General features: G+C 45.6%; 1 protein-coding gene across 2 annotated transcripts in view; it reads left to right on the top strand.

Moving 5' to 3' along the window:
• The window catches only part of DEUP1 (deuterosome assembly protein 1), a 60,096-nt gene extending 48,801 nt beyond the window's left edge, over positions 1-11,295 (top strand). For both annotated transcript variants that reach the window (XM_083609908.1, XM_083609909.1), the window contains exons 12-13: positions 4,747-5,035; positions 10,876-11,295. In XM_083609908.1, the coding sequence (XP_083466034.1) occupies positions 4,747-5,035; positions 10,876-11,049 (463 nt within the window). In that variant the 3' untranslated portion in view covers positions 11,050-11,295. The remainder of the gene's footprint in view (positions 1-4,746; positions 5,036-10,875) is intronic.
• The last annotated feature ends 16,249 nt before the right edge of the window (positions 11,296-27,544 follow it).

Here is a 27,544-nt window from a genome sequence, read left to right as displayed (position 1 = left end):
AGATACTGACACACACAGTTTAAAAATAATCCTGAATTGCTCACTTAAAGCGAAAGAGGAAGGTATGAAGTTTGGATAAGATGAAATATTTTAAATGGTAGGAAGAAGAGCTAGGGGTTGAGGAGAAATTCATTCTAGTTTGGCTTTTACGGCAAAGCTATTTGCTCTTTCCAAAACAATATACAAACTGGAAGACAGCTGTGCATTGAAATTCACATTTTCCCTAAATTTTGTAGTGTACTTCTCTAACCAAATAAGATGTAGAAAATTGTGCATATTATGAGAACGTGTGCATCAAAATGCATATATTTGTAAAGGCAACATATAAAAATGAATTATTCTAGGGGAAACTGCTTGCAAAAATGTTCATGTTAGGAAAAATCACACTGATATTTTTTTTAATTAAAACGAGAAAGGCAGAGGACCAAAATTTCACAGGGGAAGGAGGAAAAAGAAAAAGTAACCTGATTGTAATTCTGGGAGGTAGAAATATGTCAATATGTGAAATGCCTGAGAATTTGTACTGGGGCCATGTTCATTGGACAGGCCCTGTGTCTGAGATGTACCAGAGAGACGGGCTCAGTTGAGGACCTGTAAACCCATAAAAAGAGGGACGCGGGTGGCGCTGTGGGTAAAACCTCAGCGCCTAAGACTTGCCAATCACATGGTCGGCAGTTCGAATCCCCGCGGCGGGGTGAGCTCCCGTCGTTCGGTCCCAGCTCCTGCCCACCTAGCAGTTCAAAAGCACAATTAAGTGCAAGTAGATAAATAGGTACCGCTTTCTAGCGGGAAGGTAAACGGCATTCCGTGTGCTGCTCTGGTGCCGGTTCGCTGGAGCAGCTTCGTCACGCTGGCCACGTGACCCGGAAGTGTATGCGGACAGCGCTGGCTCCCGGCCTCTAGAGTGAGATGAACACACAACCCTAGAGTCTGTCAAGATTGACCCGTACGGGCAGGGGTACCTTTACCTTTACCTTTAAACCCATAAAAACTTCCAGAGAGTGCTGATTTGGGGGGGTATTGGCTTTGCAGTTTCCCCCAATAATCCATCTGAGCCTTGCTACCCTACAGATCTGCTGCTGCTGTCAAACTCCAGCGATTTCTCGCCTTCCAAAGTTGCTTGAATTCCTAGCACCCATTCCTTTCTCGCACAACACCCTCTCTGCCCATTGAGGGGACTTGTCAGAGCAACACAAATGGTTACTTGTCTTCCAAATCCAAGCTGAACCCCAGCTGAAATCTTTCCAGAATTCCTTTACCTTTGCTTGAACATCCCATGGATGACCCCACCTGCACCTGGTCCTCAGAATTTGTGCCGCAAAACTGCCCTACCTCGAACATCTCCCAAGGGACTACTAATTCCTTTTCCTTTGCGAAATAGGGCCAGGCTGATTGGTAGACAGAAATGTATATGCTAAGATCGCTTACCTGGATCGTGCAACACCGTTCTCTGATCTGGGGGTAGCAAAATCTTAACCCCCATCGTTCAGCCCGGACACTGAGATCCAGCACCGAGGGCCTTCTGGCGGTTCCCTCACTGTGAGAAGTGAGGTTACAGGGAACCAGACAGAGGGCCTTCTCAGTAGTGGCGCCCGCCCTGTGGAACACCCTCCCTTCAGATGTGAAGGAAATAAGCAGCTATCTTCTTTTTAAAAGACATCTGAAGGCATCCCTGTTTAGGGAAGTTTTTAATATTTAATGCTGTATTGTTTTTAACACTTGATTGGAAGCCGCCCAGAGTGGCTGGGGAAACTCAGCCAGATGGGCAGGGTATAAATAAATTATTATTATTATTATTATTATTATTGTTATTATTGTTATTGTTATTATTAATTAACAACTGGTTGTCAGAACGGACAAGGAGTTCCTATGTGGGCTATGGACCTCTTGGTTATTCCATAGACTATTGTGAGTTGTGCAAAGTTTCAGTGGTTGACTTTGGGAGCGTGCTGTGATGAGAATAAGGTGCCACAACTGGGTTGTTGGTAGAGCACACAATCCAGACTTAATTGTTAAAACCACAGCAGAGATCGCTAGGCAAATATGAATATGGATTGATTTAATGCGGATGTCAAGTCCATATAGTTTATCTGCAAATTGTGGTGCCTCAACATGAAAATTCATACATAGTTTTAAACATATGCCAGAAATCCTAGTATCTAGGTTCTGGTTTTGTAAATCAGGAAAGGCACCAATATTTTCTCCCAAAAGCCTCAGTTATATTCTCAAACATCAAAGAGAAGCAACAAATCAAGCTATTGTTGCTAGCTTATTTTGACTCTAGGGTATGTTTTATTTTATTGCGGACATAAACCATGTTTTTCTATTTTAATTTGCTGTTCTGTTTCCATGGCAATTATGCCAAGGAATGAAGGGTAAAAGGATATCTTTGAGATAGTAAAAATAGAAAACATGTGGTGAGGTTTTTTGGGGGAAATGAGTTGGTAATTGGCAATTTCCAGATGCCATGCTAATGTCTTTGTGCTGTTTATGTTTATGCGTCTTGGTAACATTTGCCCAGTGGAAAGCAAAAATAAAAATTGAGTCAATGCTAGTAACTTCACAATTGTTTCCTTCAGTTTGTAGCTGTATAGAATCAGAAGTGTGTAATCTCCAAGAAAGCCTCCGTGGGAGATTTGCAGCAGGCATTACTGAAGGCTAACACTCACTAAGGAGGGGAAAGAAATTGAATTTGGTTCACATTTAAAGCCAAATCAAATGTGCATGTTCTTAAACAGTGTAAGAACCGAAGCACAGCCATCCTTTGAAATTTGCACTTATCTGAATTTTACAATGCATCTCTCCAAACAGTGTTTACGATGGGGGGGGGGGGATGTGCATTAAAAAATGAATAAGTGAAAATGACATGCAAAAAAAGCATTAGGAAAATTTGCCTTCAAAATGCGTACACAGTTCAAAACTGAATACAAAAATACGTTTATTAGGATAAAATACTGAAGAATTTTCATGAGGATTTCTCTTCAAAAAATCACAAATTGCTGCAGGAATGTGGAGAATTGATTTTAAGATTGAAAAAATGGAAAGCGGAGGGAACAGAAACTGACAGATCGATCCCTACGACTTACCTGGCAGAAACTGATTAGAAATAACTTCAGAATAAAGAGTAGAAAGTGTGTCTCCGCTTTCTCTCCACTACTTCATAATAATAATAGTAATAATAATAATAATAATAATTTATTTATACCCCACCCATCTGGCTGGGTTTCCCCAGCCACTCTGGGCAGCTTACAACAGAAAATTAACAGCACAGTAAAATTTCAAACATTAAAAACTTCCCTAAACAGGGCTGCCTTCAGATGTCTTCTAAAAGTCAGATAGTTGTTTATTTCCTTGAAATTTGATGGGAGGGCGTTCCACAGGGCGGGTGCCACTACCGAGAAGGCCCTCTGCCTTGTTCCCTGTAACTTGGCTTCTCGCAGCGAGGGAACCGCCAGAAGGCCCTTGGCACTGGACCTCAGTGTCCGGGTGGAACGATGGGGGTGGAGACGCTCCTTCAGGTATACTGGGCCGAGGTCGTTTAGGGCTTTAAAGGTCAGCACCAACACTTTGAATTGTGCTCGGAAACGCAGTTAGGGCCAGATTAAGCATGATATTTGTTACGGGGTGGGCACTGCGCAGTGGATTATTAGCTCAAATGGAAGAACTTGGGGAATTGGACATGCAAAAGGCCTCAGGCTCAATCCCCAGTTAAAAGGCTCTCCAAGAGTTAGGGAAGGCGCCCTGGCAATTGTCAAAGGGGCATGCTAGCACAAAGGCCCCCCAGGCTCTTGCCTGTACTAGATTCCACGGGGCCAATGGTCTGACTTAATACATCCGTACAATTTAAAATGGGCTGTGAATACTTTGGCCTTCCCATGGCATTTCCATTCAAATGTATGGGCAGCATCTTGCATATGCAAGGAAAACGTTGGACTGCAAATTGTGGGAATGTTCAGGGATGCAGGGGAGGATATATTATCTGATAATAGCCTTTCCAACTTGTGTTAACAAGTTCACAATTTAGCAGAGGAACATTCCCCTTTTTAAACTTACAGCGTATGTGTTTGCTTAGGCTCGCTAAAGCCTCTATAATAACTGTTCTGGTATTTTCCCCTTATTCCCTCATAAAAGATAAGACACGACACAGTCTTCTATAAAAGTATAAAAAGAGTTTACTCACATATCATTCTGTTCACAATAGGATCCCAGAAGGTAGATTTTGCTTAGAAAAGTAACATATACCTAGAATCTATCTCATAAGAAGACAGTCCCTTTGTCCTCTCTTGGCTGGAGCCAAGATGACATCTTTGGCTAAGCAGATGTTGCTTCTTCAATGCATGTAGTCAAAGAGAGAGAGATGGCTGCCCTGCCTTGTGCTTTTGTCGTTACCTGTGCAGGTGAGGCCACGCCCACCTCTAGTCACATGCAGAGGAAGTCTGTCCCAGCCCAGAAGGAAACAGGAAGTTTACCTGCTGGCTGGACAAACATTTCTCCCCATGTGTAAACATGTTCACTCTAGGAATGTTGTACTTGACTGCTCTTGTGTTTCACATCCCACACAAATTTGGCAAAAGTCAAGCCAAATTTCAAAGTTGAAAGCTTTTTCTGCCCTCCAGCCCAAAAGGAGGCCTCACTCTGAGTTCTGTAAAGCCACGTTCCATGGGACATTTTAAAAAAGACTGTTTCATGTCAGCAAATAGTTCATGGCGATAAACCAGCTTGTAAACCTTTTAATTCGTCTTTTAGACCTGCGCAGAACGAAAGTGAATGGGCACCACAACCTGCAGCTTATGAAAACTTCGGGCACTACAGGACGCAGGTTCCTGCCTGGCATGGCCAAGGCGACATCATCAGCGTCGAGAGCAGCTGCACATTGCCTCTTCAAAGACCAAGCAGAACCCGAGAACCCACAGCAGATGGCAGGTCTCCATCACCCCAAGAGGCATATCCAGCACATTACAGCAGCTGCCTCTCTGAAAAGAACAAGTCTGAGACGCTACTGAGCCAAATCTATGTTGCAGATGAAATCCGGATGGTAAGGATCTCCAGATCTTGTTTTGTAAGAGAAACACTGGGTTGCATCCACAACTTGGGTGAGTGGAAGGTTGCTGTGCAATTGAGCTTTCTCGCCATTCTTGACGGTCCTGTGAAAAGTCTCTCCTGAGGATGTTCAGGAAAAGTTTGAAGGGAGCAGAGTAGAGATGGGGGTGAATCAGACTCAGGCAGCTTGTGCAAAGGAAGCATCCCTCATTCTCTTAGATTCAGGCAGATGGCATGGGCAGCTCAGAAGGGCCCTCGCAAAAATGCATGCCAAGGTAAAGGCCTAATTGGAAAGCTTAAAGCCCACTGCGACTACACAGGAGATGGATAGAAGAAAAGGAAATATGAATTGGCCCCGCCGTGTAGCTTGACCAATTGCAGCTAGGAGCAGCTAGGAGCTAGGTAGAGTCAGAGATCTAAAAAAAAAGTGTAGACTTGCGCAAGATGGCCAGCTTCCGTTTTGACTTGAAATGTTCATTTGGGGCTTCTCAGAAGTACTACTACTACTACTAATAATAATAATAATAATAATAATAATTTATTATTTATACCCCGCCCATCTGGCTGAGTCTCCCCAGCCACTCTGGGCGGCTCCCAATCAAATGTTAAAAACAGTACGGCATTAAATATTAAAAACTTCCCTAAACAGGGCTGCCTTCAGATGTCTTTTAAAGATAGGATAGCTGCTTATTTCCTTCACATCTAAAGGGAGGGCGTTCTACAGGGTGGGCATCACTACTGAGAAGGCCCTCTGTCTGAGAAGGTTACAGGAAACCTCACTTCTCACAATGAGGGAACCGCCAGAAGGCCCTTGGAGCTGGACCTCAGTGTCCGGGCTGGATGATGGGGGTGGAGACGCTCCTTCAGGTATACAGGACCGAGGCCGTTTAGGGCTTTAAAGGTCAGCACCAACACTTTGAATTGTGCTCAGAAACGTACTGGGAGCCAATGCAGATCTCTCAAGACCTGTGTTATATGGTCTCGGCGGCCACTCCCAGTCATCAGTCTAGCTGCCGCATTCTGGATGAATTGCAGTTTCCGGGTTACCTTCAAAGGTAGCCCCACATACAGCGCATTGCAGTAGTCCAAGCGGGAGATAACTAGAGCATGCACCACTCTGGCAAGACAGTCCGCGGGCAGGTAGGGTCTTAGCCTGCGTACCAGGTGAAGCTGGTAGACAGCCGCCCTGGACACAGAATTAACCTGCGCCTCCATGGACAGCTGTGAGACCAAAATGACTCCCAGGCTGCGCACTTGGTCCTTCAGGGGCACAGTTACCCTATTCAGGACCAGGGAGTCCCTTACACCCGCCCGCCCCCTGTCCCCCAAAAACAGTACTTCTGTCTTGTCAGGATTTAACCTCAATCTGTTAGCCGCCATCCATCCTCCAACCGCCTCCAGACACTCACACAGGACCATCACCGCCTTCACTGGTTCTGATTTAAAGGAGAGGTAGAGCTGGGTGTCATCTGCATACTGATGAACACCCAGCCCATGAACACATAAAGGCAAGAAGCGGGCAGGGGGTACGCCGGCCTGCAATGGCGCCCACCTGAGAGGTGCCGGAACTGTGCTCCAGAGTCCTCTGGCTGAAAATAAGCTCTGCACCCCACCCAGGTGGGATTGCAGCATAAGGCAAGGTCAGCTGCCATTACACGTTGGCTTCAGCCATCTTGCCCATCTGTGCTACAGGTCCTTGGGGGCTGCTTAACCCTCGGAGTTCTGGCGTACAGAAAACGCCACAGACATTGAGGCTGAATCCAGTGCAAAACTACCGCCCCGCACCACAGTCCTAATCACCGGCATGTCTCAGCCCCCAACTTTACAGGACTTTTATTTCCACAAGCACCTGGGAATTAAAAGCAGATAGAATTCGTGTGGTGGGTGCAGGGATATAAGCTTTAATTGATTTAATTGGCAGGTGAAGGTTTAGTCACAAACTAGATTTGCATCACCCCTTAGGCTACTCTGACTCCTTCCTTGCTTTGCCAAATTTGATTTGAAATAAACAAACAAACTTAGTACAGAAAACTGTTGGAATGATAACGATGATGATGTTCAGTTTTTAAAACCGCATCTTTCGTAATGCTGATGCCACTTGAATTTGAACCCTGAGCCATTTGTGGGGGTGGGCAGGGGAGAGGAGAGGAGAGGAAAGTCCCATTGCACTAGTGGGACTTACTGGCCTGGATTCTCCTTGTGCAACTATTTTCTTGAATCCAGCCTTATGAATGGAAGCACCTTCAAGCTGTTCTGAAGTCTCACAAATATATTTGCTTCCCTTGGTCTCCGGATCACTCTCAACAAAAGTATTTTGTTGGAAGAGGGGTCAAGTGCTATGAAAAATCTTGTGTGGTGATTAACCTGTAATAGGGCATCACTTGATGCTGCAATCAAAAAACAATTAATATGTGTGTGTGAACAAGCACTTAGCTTCAAAACCTTTAAAACAGCGCACAAGGTATGAACAAGATTCTTGAAGAAGTGCGGGGCATCCTGTGTCTACTTGACCCTCACTTTGTGAAAACAGCTCAGTGATGAACACTTCCCTTAGAGAAGGCTTCCTTCCTTTGGTACTGAAGTAAAGTGTAGTGTAGCTTTTATTGGAAATAATAATAGGAACGCTCTGATTTGAACTGTTACCTGTTGGCAAAGTGTGTGTGTGTGTGTGTGTGTGTGTGTGTGTGTTTTGCAACTTAGTTCTGGGTTTCTGGGTAAAACCGATTATCAGGAACTCTTCCTCTCTGGCTTTGGACTGCAATTGTTTTGGTTACCCTTGTCCATGACTTGTGCTGGGACAGAGGGAGTGTGATCCTGTTGATTCTCCTGGCCATCTCAGTGGTGTTTAGTCACCATTAACTGTGGTGCATTTCTGGGATGCCTTGGCAGGTGTGGCTATTAGGAGCACCATCTTGAGTTGGCTCTGCTCAGGCCTGTAAGCTAGGACCCAGAAGGTAGCACTAGGACTTCGCTGCTCTTTCCTTTGGCTTGTGGCCTCTGGAGTTTTTCTCTTTTCTCCCCATGCTGCTTAGCAGCTGTTCAGAGATTTGGCTGCGTATGTAAATGATACCCAGCTCGATCATTTCCTTCTGAACACGGGGAGGTAATGGAGCCCTTAAATGCTGTCTGTCAGCCGCAAAGGACTGGATGGGACAGAACAAATTGAAACTTAATCCAGACAAGCTGGAAATGCTGTTGGTGGATGGATGATCTGACTCAGAGTTAGGTGTTCAGCCTGTGAGGAAGTTTGGTCTCTTGTCCTCCATTATACTTTGGCCAAGAAGACAGGTCCTTTCTTAAATACACAAGTGCCAGGGCCGTCTTACCCATAGAGGCTAGTGGCGCAGGACACCAGGGCACCAAGTTCTGGGGGGTGCCAGTGGAAGAGGCGGAGGGTGGACGCAGTGCCTCCCTGCATCAGCTCGCCGCCCTCGCCCACCTCCACCATGCAGCGTCGCGCCCGGAGCTTCCATCTGCTGTGGCCACCATGGCACAAAGCAGCCAGCTGAGCCGGGAGCCGCCGCGTCCAGCCTCCGCCTCTTCCCCACCGGAGGAGCTGCCCTCCAGCCGCTGCCCGCCTCCTCCAGCCCCACGAAACTGGGCACATCGCTGGCAGTGCCGTCCTCCCTAAAAAAGGTTGGCAACTCTGGGAAACCGGGGGGGGGGGGAGGGCGCAGGAGGGCTCTTTGCACCACAGCGCTGGATATGCTTAAGATGGCCCTGACAAGTGCCTAATTAAATTCTATCTAGCAAGGAGATAGAGAAACCTGGCAGTGAATTACACCTTCGGCAGCCATCTTTTCCTGCTCCCAGGAGGTGTCTGCCATCTCCTCACCACCAGCCTATAAAAAAAGGTGTCAAGCTGACTATCTTGACCTGAGAGATGATTGGCAGGACATGGCCACGTGTCAATCAAGACCCACCTGGCTCAGGGGCTCTTTAGAAGGTTACTCTTTTGAGGCTGTTCTTGTTCCCCTTGATCCCGTCTAACCTGCAACTGATTTCTGAAGCTGCCAGGACCAGAGGTGACCGTGTGTTTAGCAATGTTAGTTTGGATCAAGTGATGTGTTAGTTAGACCTATAATGTTTTATTTCAAGTTTGAGCCGCACCCTTGCTATTTCTTTCCCCTCTTTCTATTTACACATCCTCCTTTTGAATAAATTGCTTAAATCGGCTTTCTGGGCTGTACTGGCCTCAGGGGCTGGCCATGTGGTTTAGGCTGCCAGGTCTACGGTGCTGGGAGAGCGGAGTGTAGATGGGCTGAAGTTGCCAAACCAGAGGTTTGGATTCTGCTGCTTGTTCCCCTACTCTTGAGGAGATCAGGTGGCAGCAGCGGCAGCAGCAGAGGGAGGACAAACCCTCGGTGCTAGTGGGTTAACCTACAGGGTTAGCTGACCTCCCTTTTTAGGATGTGATTTCACTGCTCCTAAAATATCAGGTTCACAGCTTTGGGAGTCCTCCTTGATGTGGCTGCATGTGCAGCTGACATCAGTGGTGAGAGGTACGCTTTTCTTTCCAAGCTTTGGGTGGTACACTAGCTACAACAACCCTTCCTGCCTAAGCCACAACCACGCCACTTTGGTTCATGCCATAATCACACACACACACACACACAGAGAGAGAGAGAGGATCTGCCCTTGAAAACTGTTCAGAAACTTCTCAGGTTCGATTCAGAGTGTTGGTTTTAACCTTTAAAATCCTAAATTTCCCCAAGGGCTGCCTCTTTTGATATGTTCCTCCCCACACACGCCTTTCAAAAATCTGAGGCCTTGCTCCAGATCGCTTGGATAAATGAGATTCAGCATACACCTGCTGCCTTTTTGACGATGGCCTACTTTGTGGAACGCCCTCTCCTGGGAAACTGATCTGTCCCAAGCGCGTCGTTCTTTTCGGGATCTGGCCCAAACATGGTTGTTCCAGGAGGATTTTAGTTGATTGATCTCTTAGCTATGCTATTTTAGTGCTGTACCTCCATGCTTGCTATTTTGTGATATAGGATTATTTTTTTAATGGGCATGTTTTTATAAGGTAAAGGTAAAGGGACCGCTGACCATTAGGTCCAGTCGTGGCCGACTCTGGGGTTGCGGTGCTCATCTCACTTTATTGACCGAGGGAGCCGGCGTACAACTTCCGGGTCATGTAGCCAACATGACCAAACCGCTTCTGGCGAACCAGAGCAGCGCACAGAAATACCGTTTACCTTCCCGCCGGAGCAGTACCTATTTATCTACTTGCACTTTTTGGTGTGCTTTCGAACTGCTAGGTTGGCAGGAGCAGGGACCAAGCAACGGGAGCTCACCCTGTCGCAGGGATTTGAACCGCCGACCTTCTGATCGGCAAGTCCTAGGCTCTGTGGTTTAATTCGCGTACATGACCCTTTATACTCTAAGCCGCATTAAGTTAGCTTATGAAAAAAATGGTGATGCATATGGTTTTAAGACAAATGCAGAGATTGGATAAATACCTCTTTGGAATAAAAAACACAAAAATCAAGACTTAAAATTTAAGATGTGAAATGAGGCAGAGTTTCAGTAATGTTAAAATACTGGTTTTCATGCGCTTTTATAGTAAGGAACCTTAAATAAGGGATCCGTCCCAGCATGGTTATTGTAGTTTTTCTTCTTCCAATTTGATGGCAGTGGCGTCCCGATATAGACACGGACTTATCCCAGCGGGATATAATACCACTGGCTGGGCTAAGTACTCTGTGGAACAGAATGTGCAAAAGAAGGAGAGATTGTTTCACCAGTGCAGTATTGTCAGTGTGAAAGCTAATAAGAAAAGCTGGCTAATTATACCCCGTCCTAATTGTGCCAATTCTTTGTGTCGTTCAGGCTTCCCCAGAGACTCCATTTGCTGCAACGGTGACAGAGAAGTTCCTACAGGAGGAGGAGAAGCGAGCGAGAGATTTTGAGCAGGTTTTAAACTCTCACATTGAAGAGCTGCAAAGGCAGTCGGAGAACACCATAAAGAAGTACACCGCTTTCAAGCAAAGCAGGCACAGATGAGCCTGGAAAACAAGAAAAACGAAGTGACAATCCCAGAATAAATAATCAGCTGCTGCTTTATAAAAGGGGGAAAGGGGGAAAAGAATTGCCTTTATGCAAAGAAGTGTTTGTAATGTGAGATTTTGTATATACTTCAACTGTGGATTTCATTTCAACATGAATTTGGAATATTGTGTATTGCAGAGTGTATGAGATCTAAAAAAAAGAAACCTGGAAATTAAATATGAAAACTTTTTAACCTTTAAATGCATACCAGATGTCCATATTGTTACGGAAAAATCTAGCTGCTCAGTCACCCTGCTCGTTGGGCAGAGCTCGTGGGTCCCTGCGGAATAAAGGAAGGATTCCAACCACCAACCGGAGCAAATAGCTGTAGACCAAAGTTTATTCCGCAATAGGTTCAAAGAGGAAATTTGAACCCCGAGGATGCGGTGACAAAGACTTTTAAAACTTTCCCACCATATCCCAGAATACAGTTCGTACAGCATCATTGCTACATCACTGACATGTCACAAAAGGGGAGGGGTAGACAGGGGTTACACTAGTTTAACCTTGGCAAACATGTCTTGGTACAAGATTAGCATAAGCAGGCATGGCAGGGCAAGACTCAGGTATAAGATTAGCATAGGCAAACACCTCTGAAGTCCCACCACCCAAAGTACAATAGAACTTCCTTTGCATGTCTGGACTCCTTGGCAAGTCTGGTGATGGGATTAGGCTTTCCTTGGCCAACAATCAGCTCAGCAAGTGTCACCTCTGGGCACTTCCTGGAGACCTTTTTCAAGGGGAAAATAGCTTTGGAATGGAGGAAACTGGCAAAGGGGTTGATTTTATATTATTTTTAAAGCTAGGTAACTTCCCTGAGCTGTCAAGTTGAAAGCATAGCTGTCAAGTGTCCCTTATTTGAAGGGACAGTCCCTTATTCCAGCGCCATGTCCCGCTGTTGTCCCTTATTGATGGATGTCCCTTAAATGATGTCCCTTAAATTTCAAAGGAAGCAGCTCCTCTCCCTCCCTCCCTGCCGGCCAGGGAGGAGGGAGGCTCCAACTGTGTTGCTTGGCTGTGTTGCTCACCCAATAAAAAGTCTAAGAACGACTGTGGGGTGGAGCTTGCATGCCTTGTGTGTGGCTAGTTAATGCAAGCTGAGGGGGGTTTTGAATGCTGGACGCCATTTTTTTGCACGTGCTGCTGCAAACTTTGCAGTGCAAAGCCAGGCCAGGGAGCCATCTTAAATTGAGGCTGCATAGGCCTTGTGGTGCATGTGATTCAGATTCTATTCAGTTGAACCTCTGGTTACAAAGTTGGTTGGACAGTGTTCTCGAAGCTACCAGCATGAGTTTGACCAGACTGCAGGAGGACAGGAAGACTGGCGTGCCTGGAACAGGTGAGGCTGCAGGTCCCTTATTTTGGCTGCTGGTCCCTTATTTTCAAGGCTGCTGGTCCCTTATTTTCAAATCTGTAAGTTGACAGCTATGGTTAAAAGGATACATTCAGGCATAATATTTGTAACATTTAACTTTAAAGATGTGCCCCCCCCCCCGTAATTTCCGTAACAATATATTGAACTTTTATTAAAGATGCACCCTGTTCACAAACCCAGCCAACTGCAGCAGATGCTAAAATATAATAATTCAAGAGGGTCCCAGACCTCTCCTCCCTCACCTTGGATTCTGTCTGTCCTTCGCTGCACCGTAAAGCAAATATACAGAGAGAGCAAACAGTAGCTCGGCTAAAAAACCTTCATTTATTTATTTATCCCATCCTGTTTCCAAAGTCCTCAAAGCTGTGTTAGTTTCATATTAACCCTGTAGGTTAGGCTGAGAAACAGATGATCTGTTGCAGATTAGGAATCTGTGTAGGGCTGGATATGGGAAACCCCGAACGTTGCAACATAAAGGCACAGTCTCAGAAAAGGGCTGTAGCTCAGAGTTAGAGCATCTCTTAAAATGCAGGAAGTCCCAGGTTCTCAATGTCTGAAACCCTGGAAAGCAGCTGCCAGTCAGAGTAGACAATAAAGGTAAAGGTAAAGGGACCCCTGACCATTAGGTCCAGTCGTGGATGACTCTGGGGTTGGGGCGCTCATCTTGCTTTATTGGCCGAGGGGGCCGGTGTACAGCTTCCAGGTCATGGGGCCAGCATGACTAAGGCCCTTCTGGCAAACCAGAGCAGCGCATGGAAACGCCGTTTACCTTCCCGCCGGAGCGGTACCTATTTATCTACTTGCGCTTTGATGTGCTTTCGAACTGCTAGGTTGGCAGGAGCAGGGACCGAGCAACGGGAGCTCATCCCGTCGCGGGGATTTGAACCGTCACCTTCTGATTGGCAAGTCCTAGGCTCTGTGGTTTAACCCACAGCACCACCCACGTCCCTGTAGACAATGCTGAGCTGGTTATGGTCTGACTCAGTAAAGGCCCTCACGTGTCCTTTGCCATTCTCTGATCTATTTTGCACATTGTGGTTAGGCTTTTTATTATAAATACAGTTTTATTGACTTCCATTATATGACAACAATTAGAAAAAAAGAAATGCAAAAACAAAATCGCAGCTTAACCTCCTCCCACCTCCAAGACGGATCACTCTATTGAAGTTTGCCAAAATCCAGTCTGTGATTTGGGTGGTTGCCAATCTGCTGGGGCTCCGATGAACATTGCTCCCCTGAAGCTGCTATTTGCATTGCATTCCCCCCCCCCCCGTAAAGTGCCCAGATGGCTTATTAATGGACAGTATCATCAAAATGATGTGAATGACTAAATAAAATAATCTATTTCCTCCCAGTTCAAAGATCAGCTTCAAGTGAAGGCAGCAGGCTAGGAAAGGGTAAATCCCTCCTCCCCATCTGCTACAATCCCAGTAATTTTCAGCCCCCAGCCACTCCTATTTGCAGTTTTGAAAAATGTGCCGCATTAAATACAAACAAAAGCATTTACCTTGTGATCCTGAAGTTGGGTGCAGGGGCGGTGGCGTGTGGGGAGGTAAAGCTGAGTGCATTTTAACCCACCCATTCAAAGCCTATTTATTAAGCCACTCTTCATTCACCCTAAGGCCCCAGAGAGATTCACAACAAATTAAAGTACAACATTAAGAAATTGCCCACCTCTGCCCATTTTGAAGGTGCTTATGGCGTTCACACAGGGTCCCCGGACGTTTAACGGTCTATTGATCCCTGTGCCACCCACTGCGCTCGCTTCCCCGCTGCCACCAACCAGTTACTCTCTGGTAAAACAATGAGTCCGGTCAGTTGTTAAAAGTGAATAAAAAAACCAAGTTTATTTTACAAACATTAACAAGTTTATGGTTTCTCAGATAATATTCTTGTCAGTTTCTTAACTTTAGTTTCTTTACTGGCCTAGACCTTCCTAATACCTTTTGACTGATTATCTCAACTGTTTGACTGACTCCTCTTAACAGATTCTCTCACTCTCTCACATCAGACTAGCCCAACCCACAGACTTATCCCTTCTCTGACTTCTTAACAACTCTAACTCCTTTCCTTAGGTTCCTGTTGCTTAGTTATTTTACAATTAGTTCACCCTTTCCTTATGAACCCAGTATGATGTCACACACCTAGGAGGGCAAACGCCACAGTGCTTTTCCTCAAACAACGTCTTTCTTCCCATTGGAAACAAGGGGAGGGAAAGATTTAGGCCAGGCAGCTGGAAGGGAAAGGCCAGGGAGGAAGGGAAAGGAGAATGTTAGCTGCTTTGAGACTCCTTCGGGTAGTGATAAAGTGGGATATCAAATCCAAACTCTTCTTCTTCTACACTTGCTACTCTTCCTGATACACTCTGGGGTCCCACCAATGTTGGTTGGGACAGAATTTCGCAGTGGCAGGGAGGACGGTTTGGTATTCGTTCTACCTCTCTGGTGCCAGACTCGATGAGGTTCAAGAGCAAGATCTGATATCCCACAGTCATCTCCGGGATGCGATCACAGGGGGCATGGAATTGCAGCCTCAATGGTGCTCCAAGTTTGTTCTCCTGTTTCCAAATGTCAAGCCTTTTGTAGAAAGAAACGACATGCTGGACTGTTGTTTTTGGAGACTAATACAGAGTTGGCGTAGCACCTCTCTGCAGAATTGCTTCCTGCCAAACATACACATTTGCGAATCAAGAAGCATTATTGCAAGACTTCTTTCACATTGCCCGTACTTCCTTCGACAAAGGAAATGAATCCCATTAAGCTGTCAATAAACTTCTTCCCGCACTTTGGAAAAAATGGAGAATGCCTTGAATACAGAAATGTAGAAAGGCAGTATTCAAAATTGAAAACGAAATGAAATAATACCTTTGAATTAGGATGGCACATTATCTTCCTCCCAGGTTGCATTGCACTGACACATTAGAGCCAACTTATGCTCTCAGAACTCAGCTATAGCAAAGACTCTTGTGGAGAAAAATTAGTTTATGCACTACTGAAAATAAAAGGTCTTTATGTAAAAATAAATGTTTCCTGAAAGGAATGTTCATATTTGAAGAACAATGTTGACCTACTTAAAGACACTGAGAACATGTGCAGTGATAAGTTGTTATATATAAAACTGTTGCACATGCCTTGCGCAAAGCTCTCAGGCATTGCATTTGCTACATCCAGAAAAGTGTGACCAACAGATAGGAGTGTAAAGAGGCAGCCATTTCTGCCATGACGTGGGTTCATCGCCATCATTGCTGTTTCCATTGGGCTTCCGCTAAAACCTCAGTTATTCATCTTGCTATTCCCTATGGCCAAAATTCATGTAATTAATTAGCTACATAATTTAATTTAAATGCATTTCAATGGAAGCGAGATATATATATATATATATATATATATATATATATATGCACGAAATAATGTAATTAATTACCTAACATTAGTGGACTTAAAACAATAGTACTGAATACAACTGATATTTGTTGGCATGATTTCTGTTCGTGACCTTAGGGGAACATCTGATTTTCTGTTCCCATTTTCCAGTGGAATTCTCCCTACCAGTACCAGCCATTCCAGACTTATTCCAGTCAAATCAGTTCATACAACACCACCGTTTCTCTGATTCAGTTCGCACCGGCCGTAGGAAAGGTCTGCACACACAAGAACCTAAAAACCTCTTGGCAAGCTGTTTAGGACAGCAAGAATGAAAGTTTCCTTGTCTCCCCTCCCTAAAGAGATGGCTACACTAAATACAAAGGGTGCTGCCCCAAGAATCACAACACATACATTGGGAAACTTGAACACCCCACATCTATGAACTCTGCTAAGTCCCTGTGCATGTATTTTTCCAAAAGGGCATTTTCACTAAATCGCACATTGGGCAAAACTTGATGGCAACCAAAGCCGAATGAGGACTGCAATAATAATGGTGAGACTTTGCAGCTCTGTGTTGGCGCCCATAAATAAGGTCCAGGGTTCAGTTAAAGGATCTTGGCAGGATTTAAAAACCTTTGCTGGAGATCTTGGAGTGCCACTGCCAGTCATGGGATACAATAATCAGTTACGTAGGACAAGAGACCTATGTACCATGGTGTCTTGTCCTATGTAACTATGGCACCAAGACAAATCGGAGCAGCGCCTGCAATATTTGGGCAGACTCATATGGGCGAAGGTGGTCCTCTAGATACCATGTGATGCTGTTAAGCAGGTTTATATGGCTAGAGACAGCTCCAAGTTTGAGGGCGCATCATAGTGCCTCTGATATGTCCCCGAAGTGAGAGCTGGAGAGAGCTGGACTATAAAGAAGGCTGATCGCCAAAGAATTGGTGCTGGAGGAGACTCTTAAGAGTCCCATGGACTGCAAGAAGATCAAACCTATCCATTCTTAAGGCAATCAGCCTTGAGTGCTCACTGGAAGGACAGATCCTGAAGCTGAGGCTCCAGTACTTTGGCCACCTCATGAGAAGAGAAGACTCCCTGGAAAAGACCCTGATGTTGGGAAAGATGGAGGGCACAAGGAGAAGGGGACGACAGAGGACGAGATGGTTGGACAGTGTTCTCGAAGCTACCAGCATGAGTTTGACCAAACTGCGGGAGGCAGTGGAAGACAGGAGTGCCTGGTGTGCTCTGGTCCATGGGGTCACAAAGAGTCAGACACGACTAAACGACTAAACAACAACAACTCTAGGTAGGTAGCCAGCGTCAGGCTTACCTGGCAATGGCAGAGGTCAGCAACAGAACAGGCAGCACCAGGCAGGTGGGTTTAGCCACCATTTTAATTTCCCACAATGCCCCAGAGGAACGCTACATCAAGGCATTGTGGGAAACGAAAACGAAGGCGAGAGCCAGCTTCCTAGTGCTGCTTTAAAACCCAAGTCTGGAAACATGAAAGCAGGAGTCCATTTTGCATGGCTATATGTTCAAAATTCTTTGAACGTTTAGCAAAGCCATGACAGGATAACAGAGCGCCGTCATTGCTACCCTAATCTTTGCAACTGCGGCATTCAGGGAGCAATTCAAGGAGCTCCGAATAATGCCGATATTTCAAGCAGGTGGGTTTTCACAGGGAAGGGACAAGGAATCCTTTTCATCATGGTTTTGCTATGTGTTCCAAGCCCTTTGTGAACACCGGGAACGATTCAGCCCTGCCTTCGTTCTGTACAAGATGAACTGCGGTAATGAGGACATCAAAGACCCGCACATAGGGAAACTCCAGGAGGTAATTAGGAACCACTAGAGAGGAACAAACGGCAAAGGAAAAGAAAATGATCAAGTATGTGAACGTTGTCAAGCCAGAAATCTTATATCAAGACGTGATACAGCTGGGAGGTGTCGGTGAACTTGCACAGAAATTGAGAAACAATTTCAGTCAATTACTGGAGAGTTGCGGAGGCTAGAGTTAAGTAAATGGGTTATCTAAGGTCCAGCGTTTAAAAAACGGGGAAGTTATTATTACGAATGATTCGTTTTTCCAAGCGAAAGGTCCAGCTAACTAGAGGTGCAATGTTCTTTGCCCCTTGGAGTGAATCTCATGGGCCATAGGATATATCTGATATTCCCCTCCTATGTCAGAGACAGGGCGTTTAAGCCAAAAAAGAGAGAAATCTGATATTGGCCCTCCTGCCCCTGTTAGAGCTGAGAGTGAAGGAGTGGGTGATCATTCAGCCACAAGCACGGGAAGAACCAGGAAGCGTCTCGCGAAACACTGGATTGTCAAATGCACGCCATCTTATTACACTGGTGAATCCAGAAGGTGATGACCAAAAAGGATTAAGATATGGATCTGTACAAGCTAAGAACATCAGGCCAAAGGCCCATCAAGTCCAACACTCTCTTCCAACCAGTGTCCAACCAGACGCCCTTGGGAAGCCAGCAAGCAGAAACAGAGTCCAACAGAAATTTCCCCACTTGTGATTCCCAAAAGTGGTATTCAGATGCATCCTGCCTCTGACAGGCATCACCTGCTCAGTAACCTTGTCCTCCAAGAAAATTGTCTAATCATCTTTTAAATGATTTGGTAGAATATCACTGCATATTTGAGGAGACAATTCCAAAGTTCACACTATTTTATTATTATTAGTTGTACCCGCTCCGCCTGACTGGGTTGCCCCAACCACTCTGGGCAGCTTCCAGCATATATAAAAACATAATACGAACATTAGACACTAAAAACTTCCCTTTAGATGTCTTCTAAAGGCTGTGTGGGACGCGGGTGGCACTGTGGGTTAAACCACAGAGCCTAGGACTTGCCGATCAGAAGGTCGGCAGTTTGAATCCCTGTGACGGGGTGAGCTCCTGTTGTTCAGTCCCAGCTCCTGCCAACCTAGCAGTTCAAAAGCACGTCAAAGTGCAAGTAGATAAATAGGTACCACTCCGGCAGGAAGGAAAACGGCGTTTCCGTGCGCTGCTCTGGTTCGCCAGAAGCTGCTTAGTCATGTTGGCCACATGACCCGGAAGCTGTATGCCGGCTCCCTCGGCCAATAAAGCAAGATGAGCTCCGCAACCCCAGAGTCGGTCATGACTGGACCTAATGGTCAGGGGTCCCTTTACCTTTACCTTTAAAGGTTGTGTAGTTACATATCTCTTTGGCATCTGATGGGAGGGCGTTCCACACAGCAGGTGCCACTACCAAGAAGGCCCTCTGCCTGGTTCCCTATAACCTCACTTCTTGCAGTAAGGGAACTGCCAAAAGGCCCTCGGAGCTGGACCTCAGTGTCCCGGCTGAATGATGGGGGTGGAGATGCTCCTTCAGGTATACAGGAACAAGGCTGTTTAGGGGTTTATAGGTCAGCACCAACACTTTGAATTGTGCTAGGAAACATACCGGGAGCCAATGTAGGTGTTTCAGGATCGCTGTTATTGTCAGTTTGCATTTCTATGTAAGTATTCTATGAAAGTATTGATCTGATGTGTAGAGATCTTTCCTATTCTAATTAATTCAGGGGGTTCTGGAAGCTTTTCTTTGTAATTATGTTTGGGTTATTCCTTCAGAGAAGCTGAGTACAGCTGGTTTAAACTGATTCTGTTATCTCTTTCTGTCAAGGTCATGCTGACTAGAATAGTGAGGCCAGAAGGAGCCTGGGTTTCTGTTAATTTGTGGGTGAACATCTCAGACGACACAGCGATTCTTCAGACAGCTCTTGTTTATTCACAGGCCAGAACAGAACTGAACTGAAGGGTTCAGCCAACCTGCTTATATAGAGCTCAACTACAAAACAACAGTAACAACTTTCTGTAACTATCCAATCACTGAACGTCACTTTCAATTCCTTATTTGCATATGCGGACCTGAGTGAAAACTATCTACAGTATCCCCCTGCTGGCCCAGGGTGAGAACTTCCCCGTTCATTCTCTCTCTGTCTCTCTTTCGAACTGGTGTGGTGTTCCGTATATAGTGTTCAGGTTTAGACTTATTATAAGATATTGTAAGTTAAGTCTGCTGCAAATGGATTTCTTATGGACAGTGCCATCCTGATTGTATTGGATTTGTGACCATTATGCTCATTTGCCTTCAGTAGCAGTAAAGCGCTGCTAGATGAAACGCCTCTGGTCTATTTTTGGGGAATCCTGCAACGTGTTTAAGTTTTGACTCTGTTAACTGTACATTGGAATCTCCTCTGGATCAATAATGAGTAGCAATTTAAATGACAGTTATATGGTCCCGGCAGCTGCTCCCAGTCCAGCTGCCGCATTCTGGATTAGTTGTGGTTTCTGAGTCACCTTCAAAGGTAGCCCCAAGTAGAGTGCATTGCAGTAGTCCAAGCTGCCCATGCCCTGTGTGAAGAAGGACTTTCTTTTGACTGTCCTCAATCTTCCTGAATTCAGCTTCACTAGGTGGCCAACAAGTTGCGTGTCGAGGTCCCCAGGGCCACCCCAATAACTCACACATCACACCAATATTTTTGTTTAAGGTTTTTGGCATAATTTTGGCCACAACTTTATTAAAATACAAACATGTGAGTGGTTGCTTAGGCATTGGTTGCGACTAGCTGCCCCCACCGTGGGGGACAGTCTGACATTCCGCACGCTTGTGAAAGTCAGAAAAGGGGACTACACTTGGGGCTAGCGACGGAGCAGGGAACCTGCCCTCAGCCCACCCCAAATGCAGCCAGGAGCTCATTGCTATGGCCCGAGCCCCCTTGACAGGGTGGACAAGCAATAGTTAGCCCCCAATTCCTTTAACAGAATCCCTTGCAGCAGCAGCATTAGAGGGGCAGGCACAGCCAATCCATGCCCCTCAACCAACCAAACCATAAACCAATGCCTAACCGCAACCTTACAAGTTGTGACGATTTGCTATGCAGTAGGCAAAAACCAAATGGCCCCAGCCAATCAGCCAGATGGACAAAATTCCTACCGGGCCCCTGCCCCAAGAGCAGACGACCCCATGACAGGCATAGCAAGGTCAAGCGAACAACCCTAATTCTGGGCGGGGGGGGGGCAATCCGATGCACGGGTGAAAAGAGGAAGCCCTAGCCTCATGGAAGGAGTTTTAGCATTTCTGGCTGTCAATCAACAAATGGCAAATTTAACTTCTTCCCAATGACAAAGGAAGCCCAATCGCATCAGTGCCCAACGGTCAATTAGCCTGCCCCACAACTTGGGAATGTCCTGGCGGCCCCCACCACAACACATGCTCTCCATGAAGGAGAACACGCTTTTTAGTACTATGAAAGCAGAAGAGAACTTTTTCTACCCACTTTCTGCACACCACGCATAATATTAAACACCTCCATTTTTCTAAGCTAAAAAAAGTAAAAATTCCTCATAAGGGAGTTGCTTGATCTTTTTGATTCCTCTGTTTGGAACCTTTTCCAGCTCCTTTTTGAAGTGAGGTTACCAGAACGGTACACAGTGCTCCGAGTGCGGTCAAAGGCCAGTGTTGCTTGTCTGCAAATGCTATGGGGAGAACCCTTTGTAAGTTCATAAGAATGCTTTTCATTTTTTCCCCTCTTAGGGATGCAAGGCCATACAGAAACTCTGATGAGCTGGAACCGCCTGCGTCAGGTTAGCAAAGGACAGGGAGGCAGCCCAGAACTATCTGGGCAACTTGGAATGCGATGCATTTTTGACAGCGTTTAGCGACTCTCGAGAAAATGATTTGTGGAGCAGTGCTATACAGAAATAATAACTGGGAGATAAAACTAATGAGTACCTGCAGGAGATAGCTTTTACAGTCAAGGAGAGATGTACTCGGAAAGGGATATGACCCAGCTTCAATAAGACACCTGAAGGTAACTACAGGAAATGTGGATAGAGTATTGTATTATTCAAAAGGTAAATCCAGGGGTTGGCAGGCAAAGAGCAATAACCTGGAGCGGATGCTGACTCGGAGCATGAAGGAGACTTGCGCAGGAGAAAGGGCAAAAAGAATAGACGAGTAATGGTTATTAATTACGTTCCTAATTACACACTTCCTTCAAGGAACCTCCTTTTTATTTCGTTTTCAATTTGTGTACGCGGCTACACTCAAGGTGCCTTACAAGACAAAGAAATTACAAAGCATGAACAACAACAGCCCTGTGAGGGGGTGGGGGTTAGGCCGACAGATCACGACTTCCCGAAGGTCACCCATTTGGCTTCGCGGTCAAGTAGGGATTAGAAACCAGGTTTCTCCAGCTATGCTACAGTATTCTATCTAGTACGCCAGTGTTTCTCAGCCTTGGGTCTCCAGCTGTGTTGGACTACAACTCCCATCATCCCTGACCACTGTTCCTACTAGCTAGGGCTGATGGGAGTTGTAGTCCCAACGACAGCTGGAGACCCTAGGTTGAGAATTACTGCACTATACCATGCAGGTTCACACTGTGATTTCTACAGTTAATTTTATTTACATTGTTCTTCAAATAAATATTTATTAACCCTGAGCAGTCATAAGTGGAAGCCCATGTTTAAAGGATTTTGGACAATTACCCCAAGACCTACACCTTTGCAGTTCTGTTCATGTACTAAGGTTGTGACTGCTTTTTCTGTGATAATCAGCCTCATATAACCAGCATGCTTAAATCTAATTCAGGCTTCCTCAGACTCAGCCCTCCAGATGTTTTGAGACTACAGTTCCCATCATCCCTGACCACTGGTCCTGGGCCGAGTTTGAGGAAGCATGGTCTAATTAATGCATGAAGGGGTTAATACCACAGAGTAAGGTGACCTGCTAGGTCACTTCCCCTTACCTTTGGAAGAAATAGGTCATCAAGCCTATTGCTTTCCCTATCCTCTGTCTGATATGCCCAGCATGTAAAGTGGACTGAGCTGGTTGCTCCAGCTCAGCCGCATGGCTCTCATCAGCCATTCTTGAGTTCCTATACCAAAAATTTAGGAACTTTATAAAGTGATGAAACTAAGCTAAGCTTTTCTGCCTGTGCATCTGAAGCATGTGAATCTGACCTTTGAAGAGTTGGTAAGTACCGTATTTTTCGTCCTATAGGACGCACCTCGTTTTTTTGGGGGGGAAATGAATAAAAAAAATTTATTTTCCCCCCAGCCGCGGCTGCCGCCCCAAGCCTTGCGCACACCTGCCCGAAGCACGTGGCACCCTCCGGAGGGCTCCGTGTGCTTCGGGTGGCAGGCTGCCACCCCAAGCCTTGCGCGCTCGGTGGGACCTCTCGCCGGGTGCGCAAGGCTTGCGGACACTCGCCGGGGCTGCAGGCTGCTGCCCGCAAGCCTTGTGAGCCCGCGGGAACTCCTGCGGGCTCCCCAGGCTTGCTGATAGCTTCCTGAAGCCTGGAGAGCGAGAGGGGTCGGTGCGCACCGACCCCTCTCGCTCTCCAGGCTTCAGCGAAAGCCTGCATTCGCCCCATAGGACGCACACACATGTCCCCTTCATTTTTGGAGGGGGAAAAGTGCGTCCTATGGGGCGAAAAATACGGTAAGCCCATTTTTAACTTACCAAATATGTGGTCTTTTTCCTATGCTGGGAGAAGAAGGAAAGTTTAGGAAGAAACTTTTTAAGAGGGCATTTTGGAACTCACTTAGAAGGGCACATTTTAAAGGCCTAACAGCTTTTATTTCCATGCATATTTTGTGACTTTAAAACTCTGCTGGGGTTTTCTCAACAAAGAATATTGTCCTAAACTTGAATCTTGGCCTCCAGGAATTCTCCTTTGCCAAATTCCTGAAAGCCACTAAAATGCTGCTAGTTGCCTAAAGTGCTTTTTTTAAAATGCAAAACACATTATGAGAAGTATATGGTGCAGAAAGTGAATTGCCCTGTACATTATGATGCAGTCTTGACATTATTCCGATAATTACTAAACGATCTTTAGACATCCACAAGGGATTCAAAAGACAAAAAACAAAATTGTTACCCTTCCCACGTGTATCCATTAGCACCGTAAGCTGACTCTGCCACCTTTACCCCAAACAATCATTATTTATTATTACAAGAAGGGGACTGTTGGGAAAAATATATATATGTGGGGTCAATTATCTTCAGTCAGGCCTGCAGTGTCTCCTACCAATGCTTGTCCACCCACCCCTTTAAAACAAAATGGTTCTCCTTGTTAGAATTCCTGATCCATGATTGCAGTCATGGGATTGTTGTCTTTCACATGACGGTATATGTTTTGACTCCACAGAGTGGGAAGTGACGGAAACAGGATGTTTGTGTTACTGTGTTCTGTGAAGTGGGACTATTGTCCTTTGTTCTTTTTCTCTTTGCTGTCTGATGCTAAAGAGGGAGCCATGTTGCAGTGCTCTGTGTGTGTTTATATGTAAATAAAATAGATTAGCCAAAATGCTGAGTTGCTAAGGTCTGTCACGCAAGCTGCGAAGATTCTGCAGATCCCTAAGTGTGCCGGTGTCGGTTGGCATCAGTCTCTGTGATGTTCAGGCAGAAGAAAGCTTATGAAGCTCCTGAACAATTGACCAAGAGGGAGGGAACATGCCAGTTGGGCATGTGTCTCTACCAGGGTCCTACTCGAGTGTAGGCTGAACTCCTGACACTCCTATCAGTGCAAAAAAAAAAAAAAAACTTGGTTTGAGGGCTACTGAGAAGGGCTTTAAGGAAGAGAGAACTCCAAAGATGGAGCAAAGAATAGCATTAGCCAGGGATGCAGGAACTGGTCCATCACACATTGTTAAGCTTTAGCACTTCCCATCCCTGACCATTGTACATGCTGACCCGGGCTAAGACCTCCAAAGGACTGCCGTAGGTTATCCAGGAGAGCTTTCCAGGTCAGGGGGCTGCGAGAGAAAACCGCCAGCATCCTTTACGGAAGCACAGGATAGAGCTGTCAAAACTCCAACAGCCTCTAGCCGTCAGAAAGATATAGAGAGTTAATTTCCCCTTGTGCTTTTCTTCCAGCAGAGAACCGGTTCCACGGACCTCCGTCGCATTAGAATTCTGGCAGGAACCTTCCCATTCCTCTGCATGTGTAGCAATTATCAAAGAGGTTCCTTTCCTGAAGGAAGAGGTTTCCGCAGCAATAACAACTAGCGGATTTGATGGCTGCCCTGCTTGCCAGGGCAAGTCTTGAGTTAGCAACACCAGACAGAATGCCCCAAACCGCAAGTCCTATTCCCCAAGCATGGTCATTAATACGCAGCCTGGAGGAGCATAAATAAATTTAACACAACTGAATCAGGTTGAAAGCAGCTTGCTTAAGTTAGGTACCAAAGCTCGGGGCTATGTTTCATGTCATTCGCATGCATATCTCCTTCCACCCAAGAACAGCAGCGAAAGAGGAGATATGATGGCCATCTTCAAATATCAAGGCCTGTCCCGTGGAAGAGGCAGCAAGCTTGTTTACTCCTGCTCCAGTTTGTAGGACTCAAATCAATGGCTTCAATTTACAAGGAAGAAGATTCCAACTAAACATCGGGGAAAACTTTCCGACAGTATGAGCTGTTCTGACAGCGGAACGGACTCCCTCAGAAGGTGGTGAACTCTCCTTCCTCGGAGGTTTTTAAGCAGAGGTTGGATGGTCATCTGCCATGGATGCTTTAGTTGAGATTCCTGCACCCCAGGGGTTTGGACATGATGACACGTGGGGTCCCTTCCAATCATGATTCCCTGATTCTATGAAGCATCCCGCTTCCACAATCTGCTGCAGGTAGAATTGTTGTGGCTAGCATCCGTCCGCCTCGAGAGAAAATGGAGTGCGCCTCCAGAGGTAAAGTCAAACTACAGTGGTACCTCGGGTTAAGAACTTAATTTGTTCTGGAGGTCCATTCTTAACCTGAAACTGTTCTTTTTTTTTTTTTTTTTTTTTTTAAATAATATTTATTGAAGTTTCCAAAATACAGAAAGAGAAGAAAAGAAATTATGAAGATACATTCAGAACCTTATTTTCAAACATCCACTTTCTGGGACTCCCCCCTTCCCCCACCCCTACCGTATTCCCCTTTCATATTGTTGTTTCCACAAGTTCTATTTCTGATTTAAAGCACAATTTATATACCCCATTGTTCAAATTTAAATTTATACAAACCTTATGCAACACCCTTGATAAAAAAAAAAGCAAAAGATCTCTCCCCATAGCCCACCCCCTTTTCTTTCCACAATGTCCCCCTTTTTTCCCATTAAAGTAAAAGCACACAGAATAAAAGTATAAAAAAATAAAAAATATATTAGAAAAAAGAAAACCAATTCAGAAAATAGTTGCAAGCCTTTGGATTCTAATTCTCCCTCCCCTTCCCCGGTTTAATTTCTCTTATCCTCCAATCTATGTTTCCAGCCTGGAAATCTTAAGTCCATCAATCCCATTTTTCCCCCAACTCCTTGCAGAATTATTTCCCATTTCTAGGATTACTTTCTTTAAAAATTAATTCCTAAATCTTTAAAAATGTCAAATTATAAAATTCCCCCCATTGTTCTTTCAAGGTTATAGTCCAGCTTCCTCTTGTTCCGCTGCTAAAACTTTCTTATTCAGAAGTTTAGTAACTCTACATGGGTTGTTGTTATTCAGGAACAAAAACTTGCGTTCAGTCCCTTCCTTCTTCAGTAAGGTATTCTGTTGTCTCCTTTTAGTCTAAACACCCTGTAGACAAGATTCAGTTTCCGTTTTGCAGCTTTCCCAGGAGATAACCAGTTCTGTGAAATTCCGGAGTGTTGTATTTTTCCCAGCTTACGCCCATCTTTGTAATGTCCCGAAACTCCTCTAGGGGGGTTGTTGTAACTTTGTTTCCAAAAATCCGATTGTTCTCCGTATTTTCGCCATTTTGTATTCAAGTCTTAACAAATTATATCAAGTTGTAACAAATTTGACCAGCAAGGTCCTTGTAATAAAATCCTCTTTAATATTCCGACTTTGACAGCTACTTTGACAGCTGTCAAAATCACCGGCTCTTTTCACCAGGCTCACTCCTCAATCGCCCCGGTTCCCAGGGAGGGGGGTGCATTTTCCTTCTCCTTCAATTCTTCCTCCAGCACAATTCTTGTACTTTCCCATCATGGAATTCTTAATTTAGCAAAGATACCGTTCTTTTTGGGCCTTGGCTTCCCAATCCTTGTTTTAAAATGTCTACAATAGGGAGGGGGACTGACTTCCTTTTTAGATCCCCCCCCGCTCGTCTCAAATCCCAAAAATTTTTCTTCTTTTAAACCCGATTTCCAATTTACTCACGGGTTGTTGTTAAAAGTCCAAATTCTCAATGGAAGAAGTCAGCGCTCTCCGCCGGATGGCATGCGGCTTCGCTCGGCAGGGATGGCAGAGGACTCAAAGCACCACGCTTCTCCCCGGCACCCGATCCGTAGCCTTTAAAAAGGCTCCTTCACGAGTCGGGAGGGCGCTAGCGGTGCTAGCCGAGTCTCCAAGTCCACGGCCCCCGTGGCCGTGGTTTCTAAGGGTCCCCGCATCGCCGGTGCGGTAAAACCCAGCCCCTGCCGAGCCGGCTCCCTCCGGAGCTCGGAGGGAGTCCGCCATTCGGCGATGGCGCCAACCCGGAAGTCTGTTAACCTGAAACTGTTCTTAACCTGAAGCACCACTTTAGCTAATGGGGCCTCCTGCTGCGCCGCTGGAGCACGATTTCTGTTCTCATCCTGAAGCAAAGTTCTTAACCCGAGGTACTATTTCTGGGTTAGCAGAGTCTATAACCTGAAGCGTATGTGAGGTACCACTGTACAGTGGTACCTCTGGATGCAAAC

The sequence above is a fragment of the Podarcis filfolensis genome, assembly GCF_964270895.1.
Source record: "Podarcis filfolensis genome assembly, chromosome: 4".
NCBI classification, from domain to species: domain Eukaryota; kingdom Metazoa; phylum Chordata; class Lepidosauria; order Squamata; family Lacertidae; genus Podarcis; species Podarcis filfolensis.
This window is presented reverse-complemented; position numbering and strand designations above follow the sequence as displayed.